Source organism: Corapipo altera, unplaced genomic scaffold, assembly GCF_003945725.1.
Source record: "Corapipo altera isolate COAL_440 unplaced genomic scaffold, ASM394572v1 57, whole genome shotgun sequence".
NCBI lineage: Eukaryota > Metazoa > Chordata > Aves > Passeriformes > Pipridae > Corapipo > Corapipo altera.
Genome location: NW_020884905.1, coordinates 4,567,047 through 4,588,853, shown reverse-complemented (window position 1 = coordinate 4,588,853; position 21,807 = coordinate 4,567,047). Strand labels below are relative to the sequence as shown.

The window sequence follows — 21,807 nt, the reverse complement described above, 5'->3', positions numbered from 1 at the left end:
ATGAGGCATGTCTCAATCTTCCTCTACTGCAGGTTATTTGGTTTCACAAACCATGATGTTTCTAAGTCTCTCTTTTTAGTTCCTATACTATCTCATAAAAAAAAACCTCCCACTTTTTTCTTGTAAGCTTTAAAATACCTATATCATCTATTTATTTTACAGAGAGTCCTACCAATTTTTTCTTTCAATAAAAGAAGTGAACCCCATAGATTTATTTTTTTTTTAGGAAAAAAGTAAATTATTTTGAAAAGACTGAAAATAACCTCTGAGTTGCATTACACACATTTTAGGTAAATCATTGTTTTAATTCCTCAGCAGATGGCAGCAGAAAGTTATTTCCAAAGTCATATTAATTCTGTACTGTATTAAGTAATTTGTTCTTAAATTTCCAATAAAACTCCCCTACTAGATACCATACCATATGGAAGTGTTAATAAGAAAAATCAGCCTGTCTGCTTATTCCAGTTCTTCAGAATCACTTCAGCTGCATCTAGTGTGCTGTCTTTCTGCAAAACAAGGAACAGTTGCACTATTACTGCAAGTGTGGAGTTCTTGAATAGAGAGGCAGTCATGATTATATCATCCCAAATCAGTCTTGGGCAGTTTCACTCACATCCTGTAAATATCGTGTCAGCCAGTTTTTCCCTAACAGTTATTAGCTACAAATCTGGACTGCACAAAGAATTCAGTGCTGATTCCTTGAAAATATTTATTATATATATTTAAAAGATAACACATTTTCTCAGAATTTATACTATCACATTTAATGAAAGCAATACTTATATAAATGCTTGGCATTAATGCAGTGATGTAATTTGGCAGCTCTGTTTTGGAGACATGCTAGCTTGTCTCTCTATACCTTCCTAATCCCTATGTGTACAGTTGGGATTTTTTAATCTCCATGCAACCATGTTATGCTGTGAACCACTTAAAAATAATCCCCCCAAATATGGGTAATCTATCCATCAGCCATTTGTGTGGCTTGGCTACAACCTGGTGAGTCATACAGGTTGTCCAACTTGATTAGTCCAAAATGATTAGTGCTGCTCATCGCAGACAAGCCACATTTACAAGCAGCAAGTTTTATCCTGGTTGTTAGTGGCTGAGTTTATACCAAAGACTTTACACCTCATCAAAAGAACAAAGCAACACAAGGGGAAACTCCCCTTCATTACCAGTTCAGGCTAAAGCTCTGATCTTTACACAGAACAGTTAAGGATTTGTACATGTTCCATTATGCTGACTCTGCTGCAGAACAACTGGGAAACATCTCAGGGCTTCGGACTTATCAAATCTTACCTACCTGTCCCCAAAGTCTTTCAGTCTTTTCAAGAACAGACTCAACAGGGTAAAGAAAATGTAAAGGAGGTGTTCACAAAATGGCAAAAATCAGCTAATTCACAAAAAAACATGTTTTCTTTTGTAATTTGGAGCTTGTGTGAAATCCTGAGTATTTTTAAGCAAGTGAGCTAAACTTGAAGGTGACTTCTTTACTGTTTTTCTGTTGGACACTGAATGGGCATGAGGCATACCACTCTGCTGTACAGTTAATCTCTGCTCTGGATTTCTGCACTGCATTGATTTTCAGGACATAAATTTACCTTAATGAAGCAAAAACGTATATATTTTTCAAACTGTTTCTTTGTTTCAGGACCACAGAATGCTGAAAGAGGAATTGCTGACAGCTTCTGAAACATAAAATAGAAATAGCATTTGCCTATTTATATGCGTAAAAAATCTGTTTTAAGCATGATGATTTTACTATTCCATTTCTAGAACTCTCCCTCACAACATGTGATGAAAAGATAAGGTTTGGTTTTGTATGCACAAGCTATTCTTTTCTAAACTCAAATTACTTTTCTTAGGCAAAACATTTCAAAGGTACTTACTTCTATTCAACAAACATTTAAACATGCCAAAAGAAAAGTGCTGAGGTGTAACACAGACCTACAGGGTACATTGTCAGCATATTTAGCAATATTTTAGTCACATAATTAACAACAACACCAAATAATATTTTGAATGGAACATGTCTACTACACTATTTAATAACTAAGTTGCACTGCTCTTGCTTTCAATAGAAAAGCAATTCTAAAGCCAGAGTATGACTCAGATGTCTTACCTTAGATGCTATCATCCATCTGACAAATTTATAATCATAAGGTTGTTTCTCATCTACATCAGAGAGATCCACATCTAAAAAAATAAATTTGAAACAAATATGTTGTAAGATTTCCTAGACTCCACTGGGAAAGCATTCATTAACAGCATTTTATTATAGTTAATATTTAAGAATAAAGATACATGCTTTCATTTTCGTATATAATTTCTAAATTATAACAATTAAAATGGGCCAACAGATTGAACCTTTCCATTCTGACCTGAGCACTTGCTTTCCATCCGAAGCAAATTCAGACATGTAGCTTGGAAGAAAACCATGTAGTATGCCAAGAAGTCTTGAAGCCTGGGTTATTGAGAAATCAGGGCTCTGAAGGGTACTGAAGGGGGCATTTATTGCAGGGACTGTAATAATCCCTGCAACTGCAGTTTTCTCATCTCTGAAACTGGAGTACCTAAAACTTTCTGTCACATGGTAAAGCTGTGAGGTCCAGCTATGTTTAAACATTTCTCACTGAATAAAAAGTGCCATTAAGACCAGTTAGGGAAAAACGCGGAACTAGAAAATGTTCCCCTGTGGGAATTCTTCCTCCAAAGTTGCCATAACCTGAATTTCCAAAAGGTTTTGTAAATTTTGGTAGCCTTTTACACTTTAGAAATCAGAATGCCTCAAAGAGCCTTCAGGGTATGACTTCAGATTAAGAAAAACAAAGAAACCAACAAAAAAAGACCAGAAAGAAAAAAGGACAAATGGTGTGAACTGAAGGTGCAAGGCTCTCAAACATTATCATAACCATATACCTTTTGAAAATAGAAATGTTTATCCACCTCCTTTATCCTCTCTAAAAACTTGACAAAGTTTTGCAAAACACCAACAGCAGTTAGGATCATAAAGGCTTTGCTGAAGCTCATAAAGTCTACCTTACACACTAAGGTCAAACAGAAAATTTCAGTCCCAGCGAGTACTTCTGACAACGTTATGCAAACATGAAATGAGAATACAGTTTAAAATGAAAGTTGCATTTTCAGATTAACTATAGTTACTTTCCACACCCTTTTTAATAAACTTTATACTAACTTAATGTGGAAACATCAACAATCATAAAGTATCCTCCATCTGGAATGACAGGCTTTAGTCCAGCTTCTTTAAGGAGTCGAGCCATCCGATCACGCTTGCTTTCCAGCTCTCGAGACAGTGAGTAAAAATAGCAGTCTGGGTCATCCATGCGCTTATAGTCTATCCAAAATGCTTGTGCCAAAGCCTCCTGGAAACATAATCAATGGTCAAAGTACTCATGAACAGTCAGTAAACTCACAGACTCACACACTTCCTCTGAAATCACATGGATTTTTATTCAATCCCGGCCCTCATTAAGCAAATCAGCACACAAATTACACAAGCTACAGTCAAGTCTGTAATTTGCTTGTTACTTTGTGCTGTGGCAACACCCAAAGCACCCAATCTTTTGCTAGGCACTAATAGTGTATGGAAGTCACAGTCTTTGACACAAGGGTTTACAATCTGAATTGAAGCTAAATTTAAATTATTGGTAATAATGCATCATAAAATACTAGAAACTAGTAGACAGAGATAATGCTCAGTAAAACAAGACTTTGTTGTAACAACTTTTATTTGTATTTGCTAGGAAATCACTAAGATTGTCGGTTTTATGCAAGTGAAAAAAGAAAGAATCTGCAAGACTGATTTTTTTTTTTTAAATGTCTGGTGAGCAGATCAAATTTATTTCCTCTTCTTACATTCCATTTAACATTTCAACAACTAAAGATTCATTGTTGTGATTACTGTTTTATTACAGTGAGGCCAACAGCTTTCCTACACCAGAAAACAACCTCCTCTGCCCCATCAATACATACCTGTAATGGAGTTGGGCAAGTATACAGTGTATTTTGGTGAACAACTTGCAGATGCCTTATCAGGTTTTTGGGACCAATGGACCAACCAAGCTAAGGGAGGAAAGCAAGCAAAATAAAATTAAAAAATAATGAAAATTAGCCAGTGTCTCAAGTTTTTCATTTTAAGCAAAATATTTTACAGAAATATGAGCCATTTCAAAACATACCATATCACCACAACACTGGGAAACTAAAATATCATAATATGCAAGAAGCTTGACTGGTTTTGAACAAATCACAATGTAGTGGGTTTTTAGTATTTGTTTCCTCACAGGCACACATCAATGGAGAGACAAGAAGATAATTACAACATGGGTGTTAAAGACAGGTAATTGCTCCAACTGATATTGTTCTGTTTTGGAGACATGGAGATTTGCCAGAAGCTTCCAAAACACAAGTCATAAAAACAGAGGCTTTTTTAGTGTAATAAATGCATTCTGTTACTTATATAACTGAAGTCTTTCATATTGAGCCTTCTTACCTTCCAGCCAGTTACACTGTAAGTTTTCCCAGCACTTCCTATAGTTACTGTTCTTTCCCACATCCCTGGCAAGGTAGCTGTATATAAAACAAAATTAATTTGGTACAGGTGAACTCACCCATTCCATGTAATCTGAAGGATTACTGTAGTACTGCCCTAGCTCAGAGCTGTGTGTTCATATATCATTGCACCATCTTAAACAAGCAACGAGAATATTCTAAAATTTCAGCAATTGTAACGAATGAGAAAGGATATACGGGCCAATGCTTTCAGCATGAAAAGGAGGTAAGGATTAATGGAAGGTGATAAAAGAGGCAGAAAATAAGAGGCAGTTTTAAAACTACATGTTAGTTCTCCTCAGCAAAAATGCATAATTATTCATAAGAAAGATATGATCTAAGAAGTGGCTATCCATTCACCTGAGGACAGCATTATTTCTGATGCCTGACAACAGCACTATACACAACATTAACTCGGTACTGCAACCCACTTTAATAGAATTGTCCAGGTCAATGTCACTGGCTTAGACATCAGAAAAATAAAATAATTACTAAGACTTCTAACCCAGAACCAAACAGCAGAACATCAGAAAACTAGCAGAGTGAGTAAATAAACTATGTTGTGTTATATAATTTGAACAGGCTTGGAACTGACTGACAGTAGCAGTTAGCTAAAGATGTCTGCAAGGATTAAGGGAGGCATGGAGGCCTGTCTCTGTTTCTGCAGTTGTATCTGATAGGAGACCAAAATCCTTTGTTTCCTTTCCAAGGAGATGACAGAGTAAAGGTCTCTTCCTGTAGTTTGCAGGTTTTTTTTCTGTATATTGCTTCTGGAAGTGATATTTGGACTCTTTAACTTAAGTAATTTTCAACAGAAACAGATAAATCAAGACACACTAAAGTCTGAGACACAAAGTTAGACTTTGTGTTAGACAAGGTTGCAACTGCAGTGGTCACCAACATCCATCTTCACCTCATTTGTATACTAGAACCACTTCCAGTGAACCTGTCAGTTGTTAAATCCCCTCTCTAGGGAGAACAATGAACAAAAATTTTCCAAATTAAACCACAGTGTTTCACACTGAAGTTTTTGCAGCAGTTATCTGCATTAGATATGGTATAAGTCTTTACAGTTATTTGAAAACATGTATTGTAATTTTTTGAGCAAACTTGCCAAGAAGAGAAACGAAACAGCATGAAAAAACCTGATATTCCTATTAGTCCACTCATATTGACTTAACTGCTCTGTGACCCTAAGAACAAAAAGGCAACATGAACAGATGCATCTTCTACCTAGCTCGACCAAGAGTACAGATCACTTCCTAAAGGCACCCAAACTAGCTCTCACAGACTGCAAAAATAATTGGCTTTCAAAACTAATGGCCTCTAGCAACACTGTTTTGCCACACAGTCATAGGTATTCAGCCTTGGAGACAGAATGTAACAGCATTTCAAACAACAGCAGCAGCACAAGGGCACAGGGAAAGAAGCTTTTACAAGTTTTAAATAGAGAGGGAAATTCTCTATGCCATATGGTAACTACATAGGACATCATATACACTACAACCAAGTCTGACTACAATTTAAAAACTAATGAAGTGCAAACTAACACGTATAAGAAGCCTGTTACCTGGGATGGCACTCAGCTTGTTCAGAGGCTTGTTCAGAATCCTCAGTTATGAGATGCAATCTCTAAATCTGCCAGTGCAACCCTAATCATTATTCAGAGTCAGATGATGAGAAACATGATGAAGTGGTCTATGCTACAGAAAACTGCTTCAGTGACAGCACAAAGACTGTATTAATTTTATGATCTGTGGCTAGCAACCCCTGTTAAATTGTATTAAGGAACCACCATTAGAACATGTAAATTGATGCAATATCCATTTTGTATCTCCCACAAAAAAAGTGTCACTGCATTGAATGGAATATGTAGAGGTTAATATGGAAACACAGGAGTTTATAAATAGTGAAATAACACACTTATTTTTATTGTATTATTTTTTGTAGACTTAAATAAGAAATCTAATCAACTTAGGTTAAAAAAGAGCAGATCTTATTTCTTTTACTGAAATAATGTTATTGTTTACAGTGTTACCCTGAAAGTTTTATACTACTTCTAACACTAAAGTTGAAGATGATATAATGGGATCTGTTAGAAAATATGCACCTAAACCTAGTTGGCCAACTTCCCAGGCTTTAACTTGCATTTTCATTAGACAGTATTTTTATATTTTATGCTGATCCACAGAATATCCTCTGTTCAACTGGAACATGTTTTGGTTTGAAGCATTAGATGACAATACTGATGCCAACAACAGTGGAGTTACTGCCTCTTAAGAATCCGTCACCTGTCCACTAAGACAAAGTGTGACTGACAACATGAGTGTTTGGACCTGCTGCTTTTGCAAAGCAAAATGGATTACCTTACACCACCCATAGAGATTTTGGTTCTGAGGACAGCTATTTGCACTAAATACCTGCTAAGCCCATGAAGAAAGCTTTAATTTAACTGATTTTACTTTGCAATTGGGACATATGGTCAGTTACTGTGCTAAGTTGCTAGGATGCAGTGACTCAAATTACTATCACATGAATGTACCCAAAATGTTCCCCTTTTTCCATATCTTAAGGTTTTTGAGAAGGTATCACTATTAAGGCAACCACAGCAGCCATGGAATTAGGTCACTCTCAAAACAGACTCATAGCCTATGCATGGCCAGTACAATCAATGTACTGTCAACAACTGTGAGGCTGAGCTAATAAGTATTGCAAGGTCATTTAGATACAATTTCCTTTTTATTATTTACAAGATTCCGGTTTTACAATGATTTAGCCCCCATTAATTGAAAGTTTTTTATTGCCACTCTAAGAATATGGAATTGAAGCATAGAAGCAAAGTTATTCAGCATTCAATCAGTGGCAAAGCCAGGAAAAAAGTTAAGCTTTTTCTTGTCTAATTTATATTTATATGTCTTGATTTCATTGTTTATTCTCAACTAGATGCCTCTACTGCACACGACTGAAATGTGCCTTCATAACAACAGTAACTACATCTTAACAGACAGTTCATGCAAGATGCTACCATCAGAAACAAATTTTGGACTTTAGCCAGCTCAAATATATCAGGAGAGCCAAACTAAGACCACCACACTAACTCTTACATAAATGCTTAGCTGTAGCATTATGGAACTGGGGAAGGAGTTCAGTACCCTGCACTAAATTAAATTTTCTGAGACAGTGGGAGTGATTCCACCAGCTTCAGTAAAACTGGGATCAAGAAATAAAACAAGAGGGACAGGGACATTACATCATGTTTGTTTTTCTGGCTTATTCTTGCAGTAGTGCTTCACCCCTGTAGCAACTCTGCCTGAAAACTAACATGCTCTCACACTGCACTTGCAGTGACTTAGTTCACTGAATCCAGTGTCCATTATTTGGACTGAATACAATGTCCAATGTCTCTGCACTTGGGAGGGACACTGCTCATGCACTATCTCCATGCTGACCTTTATACTGCTTTTTATTTTTTATAACTAGTGGAGTAAAAAATATTGTGTTCCTCATTATCCATTTCCCTCATTGATTATGTCTACAATACCCCGAGAAGGAAGTTCTAATCCCTGTTCCTTCTATTAGTCCTTTAGCAAAGCACAGTCCAATACACATACTGTAACAGAAGCTATACTTGTCATGGCCCACAAAGTAACCAAATAAGGATGGGATATTCATATGATCATAACTGACTTATGAGCATCAATCCCACTGGTTTCTATGCATGTCTGCTCCAAAGTCACTTGAAAATTCTATTTGGAAATTATTCTTTAAAACACTTTTCAGAAAAGGGAGGGGCTCTCCTCCTTAGACCCTAAACATTGCTAAATAGTCAAAGCTTGAAGTTTGAGCTCCTTCCAGCAAGCATTATCTCTGAGAGGCAAGCTTACAGCATCATTCCACAACCAATTCTAAGATACCACAGAAAATCAGTACCTATTTTAATGTGTTTATTCCCTTTATACACCAGCCATTCATACACCTCATCGCTGATGCACAGGGTATCATGTTTAATACACAGATCAGCTATTACTTGAAGTTCTTCCTGGGTAAACACCTGGGATACAAAAAAGTAGGGGACAATGCATTAATTATAGTATTTAAGCCATTCTTTGAAATTATAGTAGTGTCAAAGCAGGACTCTTACCTTGCCTATAGGGTTATGTGGGGTATTCAGAATAATTGCTTTTGTTTTGGAATTAAATTTATTTGCAAGTTCAGCAGGATCCAAGACCCAATCAGTACTAGATGCAGAGTTTCCATTATTTTTCTAAAAAAACAAAACAAACAATAAATGTATGCATTACTTGAATACCACAGCCTAAAGAGAGATGCCTAACTTATCACTCTCAGACACTTTCATAACAATACTTGACAACCTATCCACTCTGTTCTGTTCTCCTGGGAGAAGGCAGTTCTAGGAACAGGCAGGGAGGCCTAACAACAAGGTAAATTATTATGACAGTGGCTGTCTTCTCCTGGCCAATGTCTGTCTTAAAGCCTCTGCAGGAATTGTTTTCCAGGATGTTATTGTACACCTGAGGATCATTACAGTGTGTACTGCAGAAAGCCCTGTCACATGGCAGGAGTGTTTACAGCCTTGCCAAATACTAGAGCAAGTGTGTGCATGCTTGACTGGGAACATCACCACTGAAGGGATTCAAGATCTCTTCCTCGTCCTTGAACATATGAAAATAGACAAAGAATTAAAAATCTGCACCACTGAGGCTCTGGATTTATACACTACACAATACAAGTGTCCCTGTGGTATTACACATGGATAACAGAAGTTTGGGCCAGTTGCTATGGAGAACATAGAGCATGGCCACACTGACTTTCTGACACCTACACATGACTGGAAGAGAGTCAGACCAAAAACAAGGGTGTGAAACAGAAAATACTTGGAGGAACACTGTCATTCAAAACATCCCTAGAAGGAGGGCATCCAGATGAACAATCTCACCTACTCCCACTGCATCTGTGGAGGTTCTGTCCCTCTGTGTTGTTCTGATTTCAGTGAGTTCATTCAGCAGTCTTACCTAAAGAGCCCCTCAGCCCTTCCCATGCAAAGCTACCAGTTGCACAAGGCAATGGTCACAGGATCAACACTTTGCATCCAGAACAATCCTTGCAAGCTGCCAGCAGAATGCCAGTAGTACCAAATTGACAAGTAATCCACAGCAAAATTAGTCCTTTTTAACAATAAACAAAACAATAATCCTTGTATATATAGCAAATATGTGTATTGCACGATCAGTCTTTATTTAGCAAGCAGATTTTGGAAAAGTAACTGTATTCTGTTATTGTAGGAGTTGCTGAAGGGATCAGAAATCAAATCATCTGAAAACCAACAGATACAGAAATGGCACTGATGTGATCCCCTTCTATTATTTGCAACGAAAACTGAAAAAAGTAATTTTAATCAGCTTTCAAAATGCACAAATTAAAGCAAATGAGAAACATTGTTGCACCTTCTCCAACACTAATAAAATATTCTATCTGCCTTTGACTATCATTGTCTCAGACTTACACTACAGCAGTCCACCTCATTTTTATGTAATTGGATGTTACAAAAAACTATACAGAAAAGCATCTCATAGAAGGTGTTCATCAAACTGTATTGAGTGCAGATGAGAAACTTCATATGATAAATAATTTTTAAAAAGCTACTCACACATCTTAGTGGGATAAAAACAGGCTTTGCACCCGCCATCCTTACCATTGGCTCATAACAGTCATAAAATGGCTCTATTATTATTACCTGAAATTACAACAATCAGTATTAGAAACAGAGAATTTACCATGCATGATGTCATCATATTTGCAGATTTACTTTGGTGGTATAACTTGTTAATGTTTCTGGTGCTCCAGATACAATGATATAACACTACAGAATATTCCTCCTTTTAGAGCATCACACGACAATGCCACAAGGTTGAGTATGATAAGCACTACTCATTTTTGACAACACACACAGGCTGTTCGTCTATAGTTACACATTACAACTATTAAGTTACAATACTACAATTTATGTCCTATACATAGATTTGAAGGTGCAAGGCAAAGATGCAAAAATGGTAGATAATGACAGCAAGCTGTTGAACCACAGCACAGCTGCCCTAATTCTGTCCATAAAATGCCAAGATTTCCAAGTATCTAGAAATCTCAGAAGAACAGCTTAAATCCTCAGATTTTATCCTCAGCAACAGAAGAGGAAGATACAGGTGAGAATGCAATATATAGAAGCAAAACAAACAAAACACTGAAAGCAAAATGCATGACAACACAAAAAGGTTTTGTCTGCTATGTATAGAAATATTTCAGTAAAATGACTTGTAGTATCGTTGTCAAAAAGGCAGACATCAGTAATGATGAAGGGATGACTCATCACAGCTAGTACACTAAATTAACAATCCTTTCTTTGAACGACTTTTCTGCTACCTATGCTGCCATCATACAATGGTCCAAAACAGAATATGGTACCTAAAGGTCATTCAAACATCAACACTTCTTTGCACCACCCTTAGTCCTCTGGTGCAGACAACAGCCCAGTTGCTTTCTCAAGTTAGAAATCAGTGTGTACTGTGTCACTTAACAGTAACAGTGATAAAGAAACTGCTACAGGTATCATAAGTATGAAAAAGATATTTTTATGTTGGTGAATGATAGGTAGACATCCAAAAGATAGGCTCCTAATCACAGCTTCTGAAACCATAAGTCAGGTGCACAACTGCAACAAATCAAACTAATGGAGATAGAAAGAAACCCCAACATTAACTTATGTTTAAAAGTGGACAAATAAGAAAATAGGAAAACTCTCATTTCTGCAAGTATATGTGAATATTTCCAATAAAAACTTACTTCATCTCCCTCTTCTATTAATGCCTGTATTGTACTAAAGAGAGATCCATAAGCTCCCACGGTCACCAGGATATCTGTGAGAGGATCAATCTTCCTTCCACAAACTCTCTCATACACTTGAGACAAGGCTTTCACCAGCGATGGATGTCCCTGTTCAAAGCAAACAAATGTAACTGTTTGGAGTGTTCCAACAATGTACAAAGCCTGTCTCTGGGGGTTTTCCACATATATCAAAATAGTACATTTTGAAATAGAAAAATATGACATAAGCCCTCAGTGTTAATGGCTGTTAACAGGTAGCACGTTTTAAGCTTTTTGCACATTAGGAAAGAGTGCTTTCAATTTATTTGTATCTACTAGGAAATTCTTTTTCTATCTGGTGGTTTTTAATTTCTGCCATATTATCACACCTCAGAGTAGCACCAGGTAGCCTATACCAGAGCTAGGACAAGAGACAGGAGGAGAGAAGGGAATACTCTGACACCAATTCAGCCTCACCCTCCTTTTGAGTCTCTTTCAGCTCCCTCTGTTTTTCTTCCTTATCTTTCAACTAAAAAGTGTTTGGTGCAAGGGAAATATTTTTATTCTGTTTATATACTGCTAATAAACAGCACTTGTAATCAGAATAATGATTCATATAGTCACATCCCAAATCTCAGAGCACTGTTCACCATTTGTGTCCCCTCCAGGGACACAGTAGTTAACACATCCTTCTCAAAATGTGCAAAGAACAAGAAAATAAACATGCAACAAAGATCATATACAACATGGAAATAAGAAGACACAATGTTGTTTACTCAGAAAAACTGCAGAATTCCTGCCGTAAAAATCTTTTTTCTTTTGGGATACTTGGTAGAAATAGAAAACAGCTCCTTGGGAAAACACAACTACATAACAAAAATCCTCTAAAATACTGAACATTATACTTCTATAGACAAGGCATTAAATCACAAACCTTTCTGTAAACAAAAACATTACCCTAAATTAAGCTTACAAGTCATTGCTGATTCAAGTGACAGCCATTTCTTGCCGTGTCATGGCAAGACAGGAATGCTACAGCACCCAAGTCACATTAGGCCACAGCCCTACAATCAATGAGAGCTTAATTATCAGATGGATAGAGATCATTCATTCTCATCCCTCCCACCTCTGCTACCACAAACACTTGTGCTCAAAAACCTTAGAAATGCAGAAGTTTGCAGACGAAGTACAAAGGCTGAAGATGGGAATATTGGTAAAAATTCCTCTTTAAGTACTATTACAGTATAATATATTTTCCAACATTCATAATTATCATGGGAATTATCAAACCATTTGGATATAAAGAACAAAGTGATAAAAGTAAATACTGAATAATTGCATGCATTAGGAAATTATATTTATGCTTGATTCACATATAGTTTTAGAGAATCAGTCTGTGAATCTTCCTCAGAAGGTAGACTTGGCCTGGTTTCAGCTGGGATAGAGTTAATTCTCTTCTTATGAGCTGGTAAAGTGATCACTGGGTTATGTCTATCCATGGTTAGCATTGCTGGGCCTGAACTGTGGATTGAATTCCTGGCTTGCTCTCAGGTCCACCTCACCACCACAAGCTTGTCTGGTGACCTCAGCCACCATCTCTGGGCCTGTCTTGCTCAGGTACTGTGGGAATGGGCCCTGGCTGGTGAGACCTCTGCCCTGCTCACTGTGATAGCTTGTCCTTCACAGAACTGCTGGCCACTGCTGCTCCCCATCAACTTCTTAGAGAATAGTCAAAAAGTAATCTTGGAATATGTACACAGTGATGCCATGACTACCAACACCATTTCTGGCTTACCAGTCTATAAGATGCTCTTATATCACTGTTGTATAACATGGTCATCTAGAAGAATATTAAATAGATGCCCTTAGGGTCTTGTAGCAATCCTGACACACAATTCTCAGTTGGGCAATATAGTCTATCTTTACCACAAAATAAAAGATAGGCAAACCAAACAAGGAAGTGGTCATAGTAAAACAGTAATAGTCACTGGAATATCCTGCCTTGGATAATCATAAATGCCATACACTCACACCCAGCTCAAGACATAAACTCTACAAGCCAACTTCCAGAATGGGTAGTGACTGCCTTCCAGGGGGCAAAAACTTACTCTTTTCATCCCTTCCTAGTCTCCAGTGAAATCTACTAAATGCTATGGGTCAATCTTTTCCGCATTGTAGAGGCTCTGTCTCAAGTGCTACTCTCTCATTCTACCATTATACTGTCTGATTTATGTTTATACAGAGGTAAATGCAAAATGTATCATCTACTCTCTTTAAACTGTGAATTCACTCTTCAGAGACAGTCTACCCCAGATGTGCTCCACCATTTTGCTCTAGCTGAGGGATTTGCCTTGAAGAAGCCTACACAGAGGAAGTTCATGAGTAACAGATAAGGCTACTGGATCAACTTACTTTGGAACATAACAGTACAATCTACAGATAAAAACCAATTTAAAGCAAAGTCAATTTTTTCCCCTGTGGCACATTCTCCACTGAACTTGGGTCCTTCAGTTCCACAATACTTACAAAGCCTCGTGTGTACTGGTTCAATCTGTCAACTGCTGCTGCCTTTGCCAGCTCCTCTTTCACATAGCTGGGAGGGGATATATCAGGAAGGCCTTGACCGAGATTAACAATAGAGGGATCTGCTGCCACTTTTGTAAATTCAACCCTAAAGCAAAAAACATCTTAAAGTTAACATAACAAATAAAATTATCTTTTCATTTTTTAAGATTAAAAGGCAAAAAAAAGTGTTTCACTTGGACAAATTCACAGCAGTGGAAATGGGTTTAAGTAGAGTGTTCACATGGAGAACTGAGGGCTGGGACAGTGGTAAGTAACCACAGGGGTCACAGGGCACCCAAGAAAACATTTGACTTTCTCCATCCACTTCTCCAACTTTTCTGCCAGCAGAACTGTGCTCAGATGTGCAAATGTACAAACACACAGTTACTGTGGATATAGGCAGAAATGGAACACCAGGCACATTAAATGATTTCAAGGCTAAATTCTGTCAAGTGAAGGTGCCATTTAAACTACTCAGACACCTCTGAGTGCTATATTTTTATTTTTTTTTTTTTTATTTAAGGTAACAAACTGCTTTAGACTGCTCATTAACTGTTCCTAGTAGCCTGCCAGATATGAATGTTAGGATTCACAAACAGTTTTTCCTTCTTCCCTTCACAAGTCAACTTTACATTTTACTCTTTCCTCCCTACCAAAATATTAACAAGACTTTAAAAAAAAACAAAACTAAACTAAAACCCCTCCACATAGCATAACAGTTCTGTCAAAAATGAAAACACATTGCTAAAAAAATTAGCTTGAAGCTGAATGATCAAAATACTTTGTGCATATGTGCACACATACATATATACATAGAACTAATCTAAGCCTACAATAGTGTTTTCATCACCTAAGAAAATTCCATATTTATTAGTGATGGCAATATTGCTTTAAGACCAATTTAATACCTAGAAACACAAGTATTAAAAATAAATAATAATAATTAAAAATAAATTATAAAGACAAGTATAATGGCTTTAAAAAGAAATCTGACTTATTTGGTAAACACGAATCAAGTGTAATGGAAATACATTACCCAACAGAATTAACAGTTAAATTTAAAAGTCAGCTAAACTACCATGCCCAAGAGTTATATTTGTCTTATGTGGTTTACTGGATGAAGAGAAGTCTAAGCCTAATATTTAAAGCTCAAAAATAACAATTAATCACACCTTTAACTGAATTTCATTCACTGCTTCTAAACAGGTACCACATTTATTCCAGCAGAGATAGCAGCTGCCATGTACCTTATTATCAATTTGGAAAGGAAATAAATCCACCAAAGACATTTTCTGAAATTTGCAGATATTTTCCTTTTACTCACCACACATTGCTGTCAAGGCCTTCAATTCGTCTTGTGTTTTTGTGTCTGAAGGCCATTGTCTGCAAGATCAAAATATACACACAGAAGGGGTTTGTTAAGGAAGACAAAGTACGATATTGTTGGATTCTGCATGACAAACCCTCCTTCATGCTTTCTCAGAGACACCACTGCCAGCTGAACTCAGTAGTTACACAAAATTATAGACATGTTCTTTCATTAAAGCTTCCATAATAGCTTGAATTCAGATTAACACGAAAATACACAAAAATATCCTAAATTCTCATTCGTCATTATCTAAAGCCACTAAACTTTTAGCAAGGATGGAGGAAGGGCATAATTTAGCTCAAGAGCTTTAACAGATGTCCTAAAAAGAAAAAAATACTGTACATACTTTCTTTTTCTTTTCTATGATGTGCTAAAAACTTAAAGACTGTGCTATTTCTAGCCCAATTCCTGCTTAATCCAGTTTGGAAAGCAAGCACTTGCAATGTAATTTTATTTGTTAAATTGATGGGTAAGAGGAAAGTAGCAAAGACATTTCCTATTTTCATTCAGATTTTTAAAACTTTAAAGTATCTACTCAAAGCACTAAAAACCCACAACAGAACATGTTTTTGCTGTATATTCAGACCTTAAATTAAGGTATTGGAAGACTCCTGTAGAATAGACCTTCAATGACTACTCTATATAGAGGCAGAGAAAAACCTAGAGATAGTTGTGATATTTTTAAGATAAAAAGAGAAAAGAAATTTAGGAAAAAGGAAAACCAGATTTATTTCTATGGGCAAACAAAAAAAGTACAAGCTCGTATCTATTTTTGTAAACCAGCTTGATATCGGAAAAAAATACATAGGAATTACATAGTCCCTGAGTACCCCAGACACTCCTGTTTCTTTGAGTCAAACAACTGAATTTTAGCACCTTTTACCACTACCAGCTATTGTTATTGCCTGAAAGATTCAAAAACCATATTCTAGCCACTGTACTCCGAGAAGAAAATGTCAGCATTACCATTACACTCCAAGTTTCAACTTTGAATCAATGGAAATGACTCACAGTAGAAACATTATGCAGCAGGTACACTTTGGTACTCAAACTGTTTATAGTAATGAATACACCATATACATTGTCATTTGAAGAATGGGAAGCTATAAAATTAAACAGATACTTTTCTGCTCATGTCTTCTCTACAGATCTGATTCTGACCTCAGCAATATGACAAGAACACCAGAGGAATCCAACACAGGACATCTTTTATTTGTCCTCATGAAGAAAACTGTAAAGATAACTAGACAGGTGAAGTCATACTTCTTAACACAGAACAAAAGGGAGTTAAGAGAGAATTCTGACTAGGTAATCTGTACTGTATATATTTAAAGATGCACATATGGTTTAGAAGAGTAATCCAATTTTACAGTGTATGTTTTGTTAAATATGACTAATGTTTGGCTGTATTTCAAAAAGACAAATAACACTGGTACTACTTAGCCACATACACATCTTTTTTTACATGCTGATTTACGTGACACAAAACTAGTGCATCTCTAAAATATTGCATGAAATAGTTTTCTCTACAAAGCTGAAGGAATACTTACTGCAGAGGCTGAATGTTTGATGGATCTGGAAAGCAAATCTGTTCGTAGCTGGCATGTTCTAGTGCCACGGCAACAGAAGCTTCGTGAAGCAAAAAACATCTCTGCATAATAAATAAGTGACCTGAAAAACCTTACAGATTCTAGGAATGAGCTTCTTCTACACATCACTAAGCAATTTTAAAAGATAAGAGCCTCTCCTCTTCCCTCCAGTGATTTTGTTTCAATTAAGTAAACTCTAGTAAATTATTACCTTGCCACAGTTCTAACCATAGACGATGAAACTTTCTAACTGACAGGGCTGCAAAATGTTTCTGAATGTCATCTCAAAGGAAGGTTTCCTTTCTTTGTCAGCACTGATCTTCTTTTCTTTGAATAATAATTAAGACTAAATGAAATTCAAGCTTCAAAGTCTCCGTTAGAATTGTTGTGAAAATGGGTCTGTGTAATAAAAATTGATATTACAGTTGCCAATACAGACAGAATAGAAAAAGAGCCTAATTTCTAAAAAATTACACATCTTTAAAATTGGTCTCCATTTCCAAGTGTTTCAAATCAGGTATGCTGAAACCAGGATCATTAAGATCACCAGTCACACAAGAGAGGCAGGCCTACACACTTTATGTAGCTATACCTAGTTCTGCCACAGTGACTTGGCAAACATCAAATATCTTCTACAGCAGAACACAGAGAGCTGGAAAAGGAGTTCTGTGTGGAGTAATAGGTCATTAACTGACTGGAGAAAATATGTCCTGTTAATCAACAACTATAAAGAAAGAAGTAAGAGCTGGTACTTCAAGCAACTACTTCCAGAATGTATTTTTAACATTATCATTTTTGATATTATCAAAATGACTGGAATATGTTAGAGAGAACCATGTAACCCACAGATCTATGTGAGAAACACAGTAGCCACAGCAGTATAATTATTAACTATGTTTTCCAAAGTTTACTCATTAAAGGATAACTCCTGCTCCACCCAGATTTCCCTACCTGAAAAGGGGAAGAGAACAAAAAAAAAGGTTCTTTACACTTACAAACTAATAGAAAAGGTCAATCAACACTCCCTTTTAAGGATGTCTCATTGAATGACTTAAGTTTTAAAAGTATGCTGGTTTTGTCTTTGTCTTGTTCCAGGTGCTTCTAACTCAGTCTCAATTCTGAAATCAAGGTCTTTCTCACACAGTACTGAGTTGTAGCTAACTCAACCAGATCTTCAAAAATACCTACGTAATCCCACTGCATTTAGCAATCTGCAAGTAATCAACTGTAGTTCCTTTACAAGAAGAAACTCTGCTGGCCTGAGGACTGGCAAAAGTAAACAGCAACTAAATCTGTGACACTAGTTTGCAGATACTCTGAAAGACACAAAAAAATATTTCTGTTTAAAAAAGACCTGTAAATCCATTTTAAGTTACTTCTAATATAACCACTTAGCATATTCACCATAATATTTGATAATAACTATGTGAAATCAAAAAGATTGTGAAGGTCTCTATTCCTCTCCTTGTGCAACCTCACAAAAACTACTTATGTAACATACTGATACTAACTTAAAATGTGACCATGATAATGGTGCTATTCCCCAGGGTGAGACCAAAGGCAGCATTGCTCTTTCAGCTGCAAGTGCTTGCAGTAGTTAGTTAGCACTGAGGGGCAAACATGTATATCTCTGCCTGTTTCATTTCGTATTGAGGCATAGAAAAATTAAATAAAAAACTTGCAAGCCTTACATGCAAAACTAACTTGCAAGTGTTGTTAGAAAAATTATTAACAGCTGTAAATATTTCCAGCATTAGTGCCAGGCTGCACTGAAAGGCAGTGTGGTATTTGTGAACCATTATTCAACACAAGGCAGTCATGCAAAACCACAAGATTGCATGAGCCACAGCAGACCTGTATCACTGTGGTGTGGCCAATCTCTGCAAGTACTTAAAATACCTGAAGTGAAAAAATATATCCACCTTTAACGCCAGGAACTGTGAAAACTTTATGGGGAGCATAATGGAAACAATACTTTGCTGAGCAGCCTCAGCAAGAAAAGGCACTAGAAGGTAACATTTCTCCCACTGTGTTTCAATCTTTGTGACACTTTTCCAGTGAATGCTGAACAGCATTTGTTCAGACTCAAGAGCACTCAGAGACAACTACTGGCCATCAAATGAAAAAGCCTCATCTAAAATACTTTTATGACTTTTTATTGCTAAAAATACCTCTTCCTTCATGTGCAATTGAATATTTCCACTTAAACTACTCTAGGGAGTAAAGGGAAAGGCCTCTTTAATATAACCAGATACTCTCCTACATTGTTTAAAAAAAAAAGAAAAAAGAAAAGAATAAAAGAAAGGCCTACTCTTTTTTTGCCCAAACTCATACATTCCCACTGTAATTGTCTATGACATATTAAAACCTATCACAGGCTCAAAAGAATTATTTACTGGTACTTTTGGGATGAGTGCACTCTTAAATATTACTGCTGTATGTGTTTCAGCAACAACCAAGACACATTAATGAGATGGTTTATAATGTCCTAAGCTAAGTTTTTCTCATCGAGATGCAACATTTATTCCAGCTCAGGAAAGTTACAGTGTCAGGCAGCTACAGAAGTAATGCAAACCCTGTTTCAACTCTCTTCAAAACTGGTAAAGTTCTTCCAACACAGAAAATCCACTGATCTTTGTAGGGGAATGAAAAGGTATTTTCCTTTCTTGATCCTATTAATGTTTCTTTTTTTAATCTTGGAGTCAGACACCAGCATTCTGGCCAACACTCATATCTGTTAAACTCAGAAATTAACAGCAAGGAATACTTTTCCTCCCATTCTAATTTTCAGTGCTCTGAAGTATTCATGCTCTAACTCAGCATACCTGGAATTCAGGCTTACATACCCATAGAAAATTAACACATTAGGGTAAAAAGGATAACAAATTACTACTCCTGCAGTTTTCTATATTTTTAGGGGAGTGAGAAGCAAGGAAGGCTATCAGAAAGGTCAATTCAGTAAATGTTTTTAATGGGAATGGGAAGAAGACATATTCTGGTTGCTAATCTGGTTTAAACTCAGGTTTGGTGATTTGAACTAGACTGGAAGATACAGTTAGACTTTGTCATGGGAACTATATGAATGCATCTGTGTACTATTAATCATTTAGCTCATGCTGTGCTTTATAACTGCTCCAGCACAGATACAACCTCTGAGTTGTAGGCTGTTATGCTCCCTTCACAGCTGCCCAACCTCCTGGTCATACAGTACCCTGACCTCAGATGCTGCTGAACCACCAGGACATTTTATGGAAAGTTATAATTCTGTAACTATTTAATTTTGCTCCTTTGAAACTGAAGACCAAATGCTGCTGGTTTTGAGCTTCAATTATACCATGTCTATAAAAACCATGTCATAGAGCTTGAATGACTGTTGGTCAAGCCCCTTAAACTGGTGCATTTTTCCAGGTAACAGTCTCATTTTACTGTGCAGTCTCAGCAACGAACACTACTAGAAATACTGAAAGCCTGTCAGCCACCACAATAATGTCATAATGTAAATATAATCCCCATGATATTTGTGTTGTGCTAAATCTTTGTTGGAAATGCAAACCTGGAAAATGTTACATCTCAGCCAAAGGCTGTCAAGCCTTTGAAGGACTGTCTCTTCGTACGGTCTAGAGAATGAAACCTTTAGAGACAAAAAAGGTGCCACCTTGCCAGGGGAGGCCTCTCCAGAACTTTTTTTCCCTTACCATCTACAGGTGATAAAATGAGTTATCAAGCCAAGAGAACAATTGCCAAAATCACTGTTCTCGGGAACTTCAAATCACTGAACATAAAACCTGCTCTGTGTGAAAGATTTATTGTAGTAGCCAACATTTTGTCCTTTCTTCTCCCATAATCTACAAGGAAAGGAGAAAACTGCGTGCGGAGAAATAAATTTTACCGTATGGACTGAGGAGAGCAATGAGGTTGCGGGGGGGGGGGGGAGGTTTACTATTTTCCCCCCTCGCAGAGCAGCTTTACCATTTAGCCATTCTATACTGCACTTAGGCTCCCACCCACGCGTATTTCCAACCTGCAGCACAGAGCTGGAGAGGCCAGAACCTGCCGGGCACCAGGACCCCCGGCCCTCACCGACAGGCCCGCGGTCACCGGGGTGTTCCCCGGGCCCGGCATCGGCCGCTCTGCGGGGCCACAACCGCGGCCCCGGCTGGGAGTGGGCCAGGCCCGTCCGCCCCGGGGCGCCTCCCCCGCAGGCCCGAGGCAGGGACAGGCCCCGAGGCAGCGCCTCCGCCCCGGCCGGCGCCGCCACAGCTCACTCACCGCCCCGACGCCACCTCGCCGCCCGCCGACACCGCTCCCGCCGGGGCGGAGCCGGGGCCGCCCGTCCCGCCCGTCCGAGGGGCGGAGAGCGCCCGTCCTGCCCGGTGAGCCCTGCGGGACCTGAGGGCTGTCAGCCGGTCGAAGGAGGTGATTGTCCCGCTCTGGTTTTCACTGGGGCGGCCTCACCTTGGATATTGTGTGTAATTTGGGGCACCACAATGTAAGAAAGACATTAAGCCATTAGAGAGCGCCCAAAGGAGGGCCGTGGGGATGGTGAAGGTTCTGGAGGGGAAGCCTTATGGACAGCAGCTGAGGACACTTGTTCTGTTCAGCCTGGAGAAGAGGAGACTGAGGGGAGACCTCATCGCAGTGTACAACTTCCTCACGAGGGGAAGTGGAGGGGCAAGTACTGATTCCTCACCCTGGTAACCAGGAAATGGCAGGAATATGAGTCAGGGGAGGTTTAGGTTGGATATCAGGAAAACGTTTTTCACCCAAAGGGTGGCTGAGAACTGGAACAGGCTCCCCAGGGAAGTGGTCACAGCATCAAGCCTGACAGAGTTCAAG

The 21,807-nt window shown here is 37.9% G+C and overlaps 1 protein-coding gene across 5 annotated transcripts; it reads right to left on the bottom strand.

Moving 5' to 3' along the window:
• Window positions 1-221: 221 nt before the first annotated feature.
• Window positions 222-21,304, bottom strand: KYAT3 (kynurenine aminotransferase 3). 5 transcript variants are annotated; one of them, XM_027651479.1, is made up of 14 exons: window positions 21,241-21,304; window positions 16,933-17,033; window positions 15,338-15,396; window positions 13,975-14,119; window positions 11,428-11,577; window positions 10,241-10,327; window positions 8,714-8,836; window positions 8,503-8,623; window positions 4,514-4,590; window positions 3,994-4,083; window positions 3,197-3,383; window positions 2,123-2,196; window positions 1,602-1,688; window positions 222-506 (listed from the first exon to the last, which is right to left on the bottom strand). In XM_027651479.1, the coding sequence occupies exons 2-14, from the start codon at window positions 17,029-17,031 to the stop codon at window positions 444-446; spliced, it is 1,362 nt and encodes a 453-aa protein (XP_027507280.1). In that variant the 5' UTR covers window positions 17,032-17,033; window positions 21,241-21,304; the 3' UTR covers window positions 222-443. The 5 variants fall into 5 exon arrangements, with proteins under 5 accessions (XP_027507280.1, XP_027507277.1, XP_027507276.1 ...); XM_027651476.1 differs by lacking the exon at window positions 21,241-21,304 and adding an exon at window positions 20,993-21,092; XM_027651475.1 differs by lacking the exon at window positions 21,241-21,304 and adding an exon at window positions 20,861-20,966.
• Between the last annotated feature and the right edge of the window lie 503 nt (window positions 21,305-21,807).

Excerpts from the sequence above, each read along its gene's own strand:
- KYAT3 (XM_027651479.1), bottom strand. The coding sequence starts at position 17,031 with ATGTTTTTTGCTTCACGAAGCTTCTGTTGCCGTGGCACTAGAACATGC. Across the intron at positions 8,624-8,713 it reads CACATAACCCTATAGGCAAG|GTGTTTACCCAGGAAGAACT; the intron begins GTAAGAGTCCTG and ends TTTGTATCCCAG. Across the intron at positions 507-1,601 it reads TACGTTTTTGCTTCATTAAG|AAAGACAGCACACTAGATGC; the intron begins GTAAATTTATGT and ends CTTGTTTTGCAG.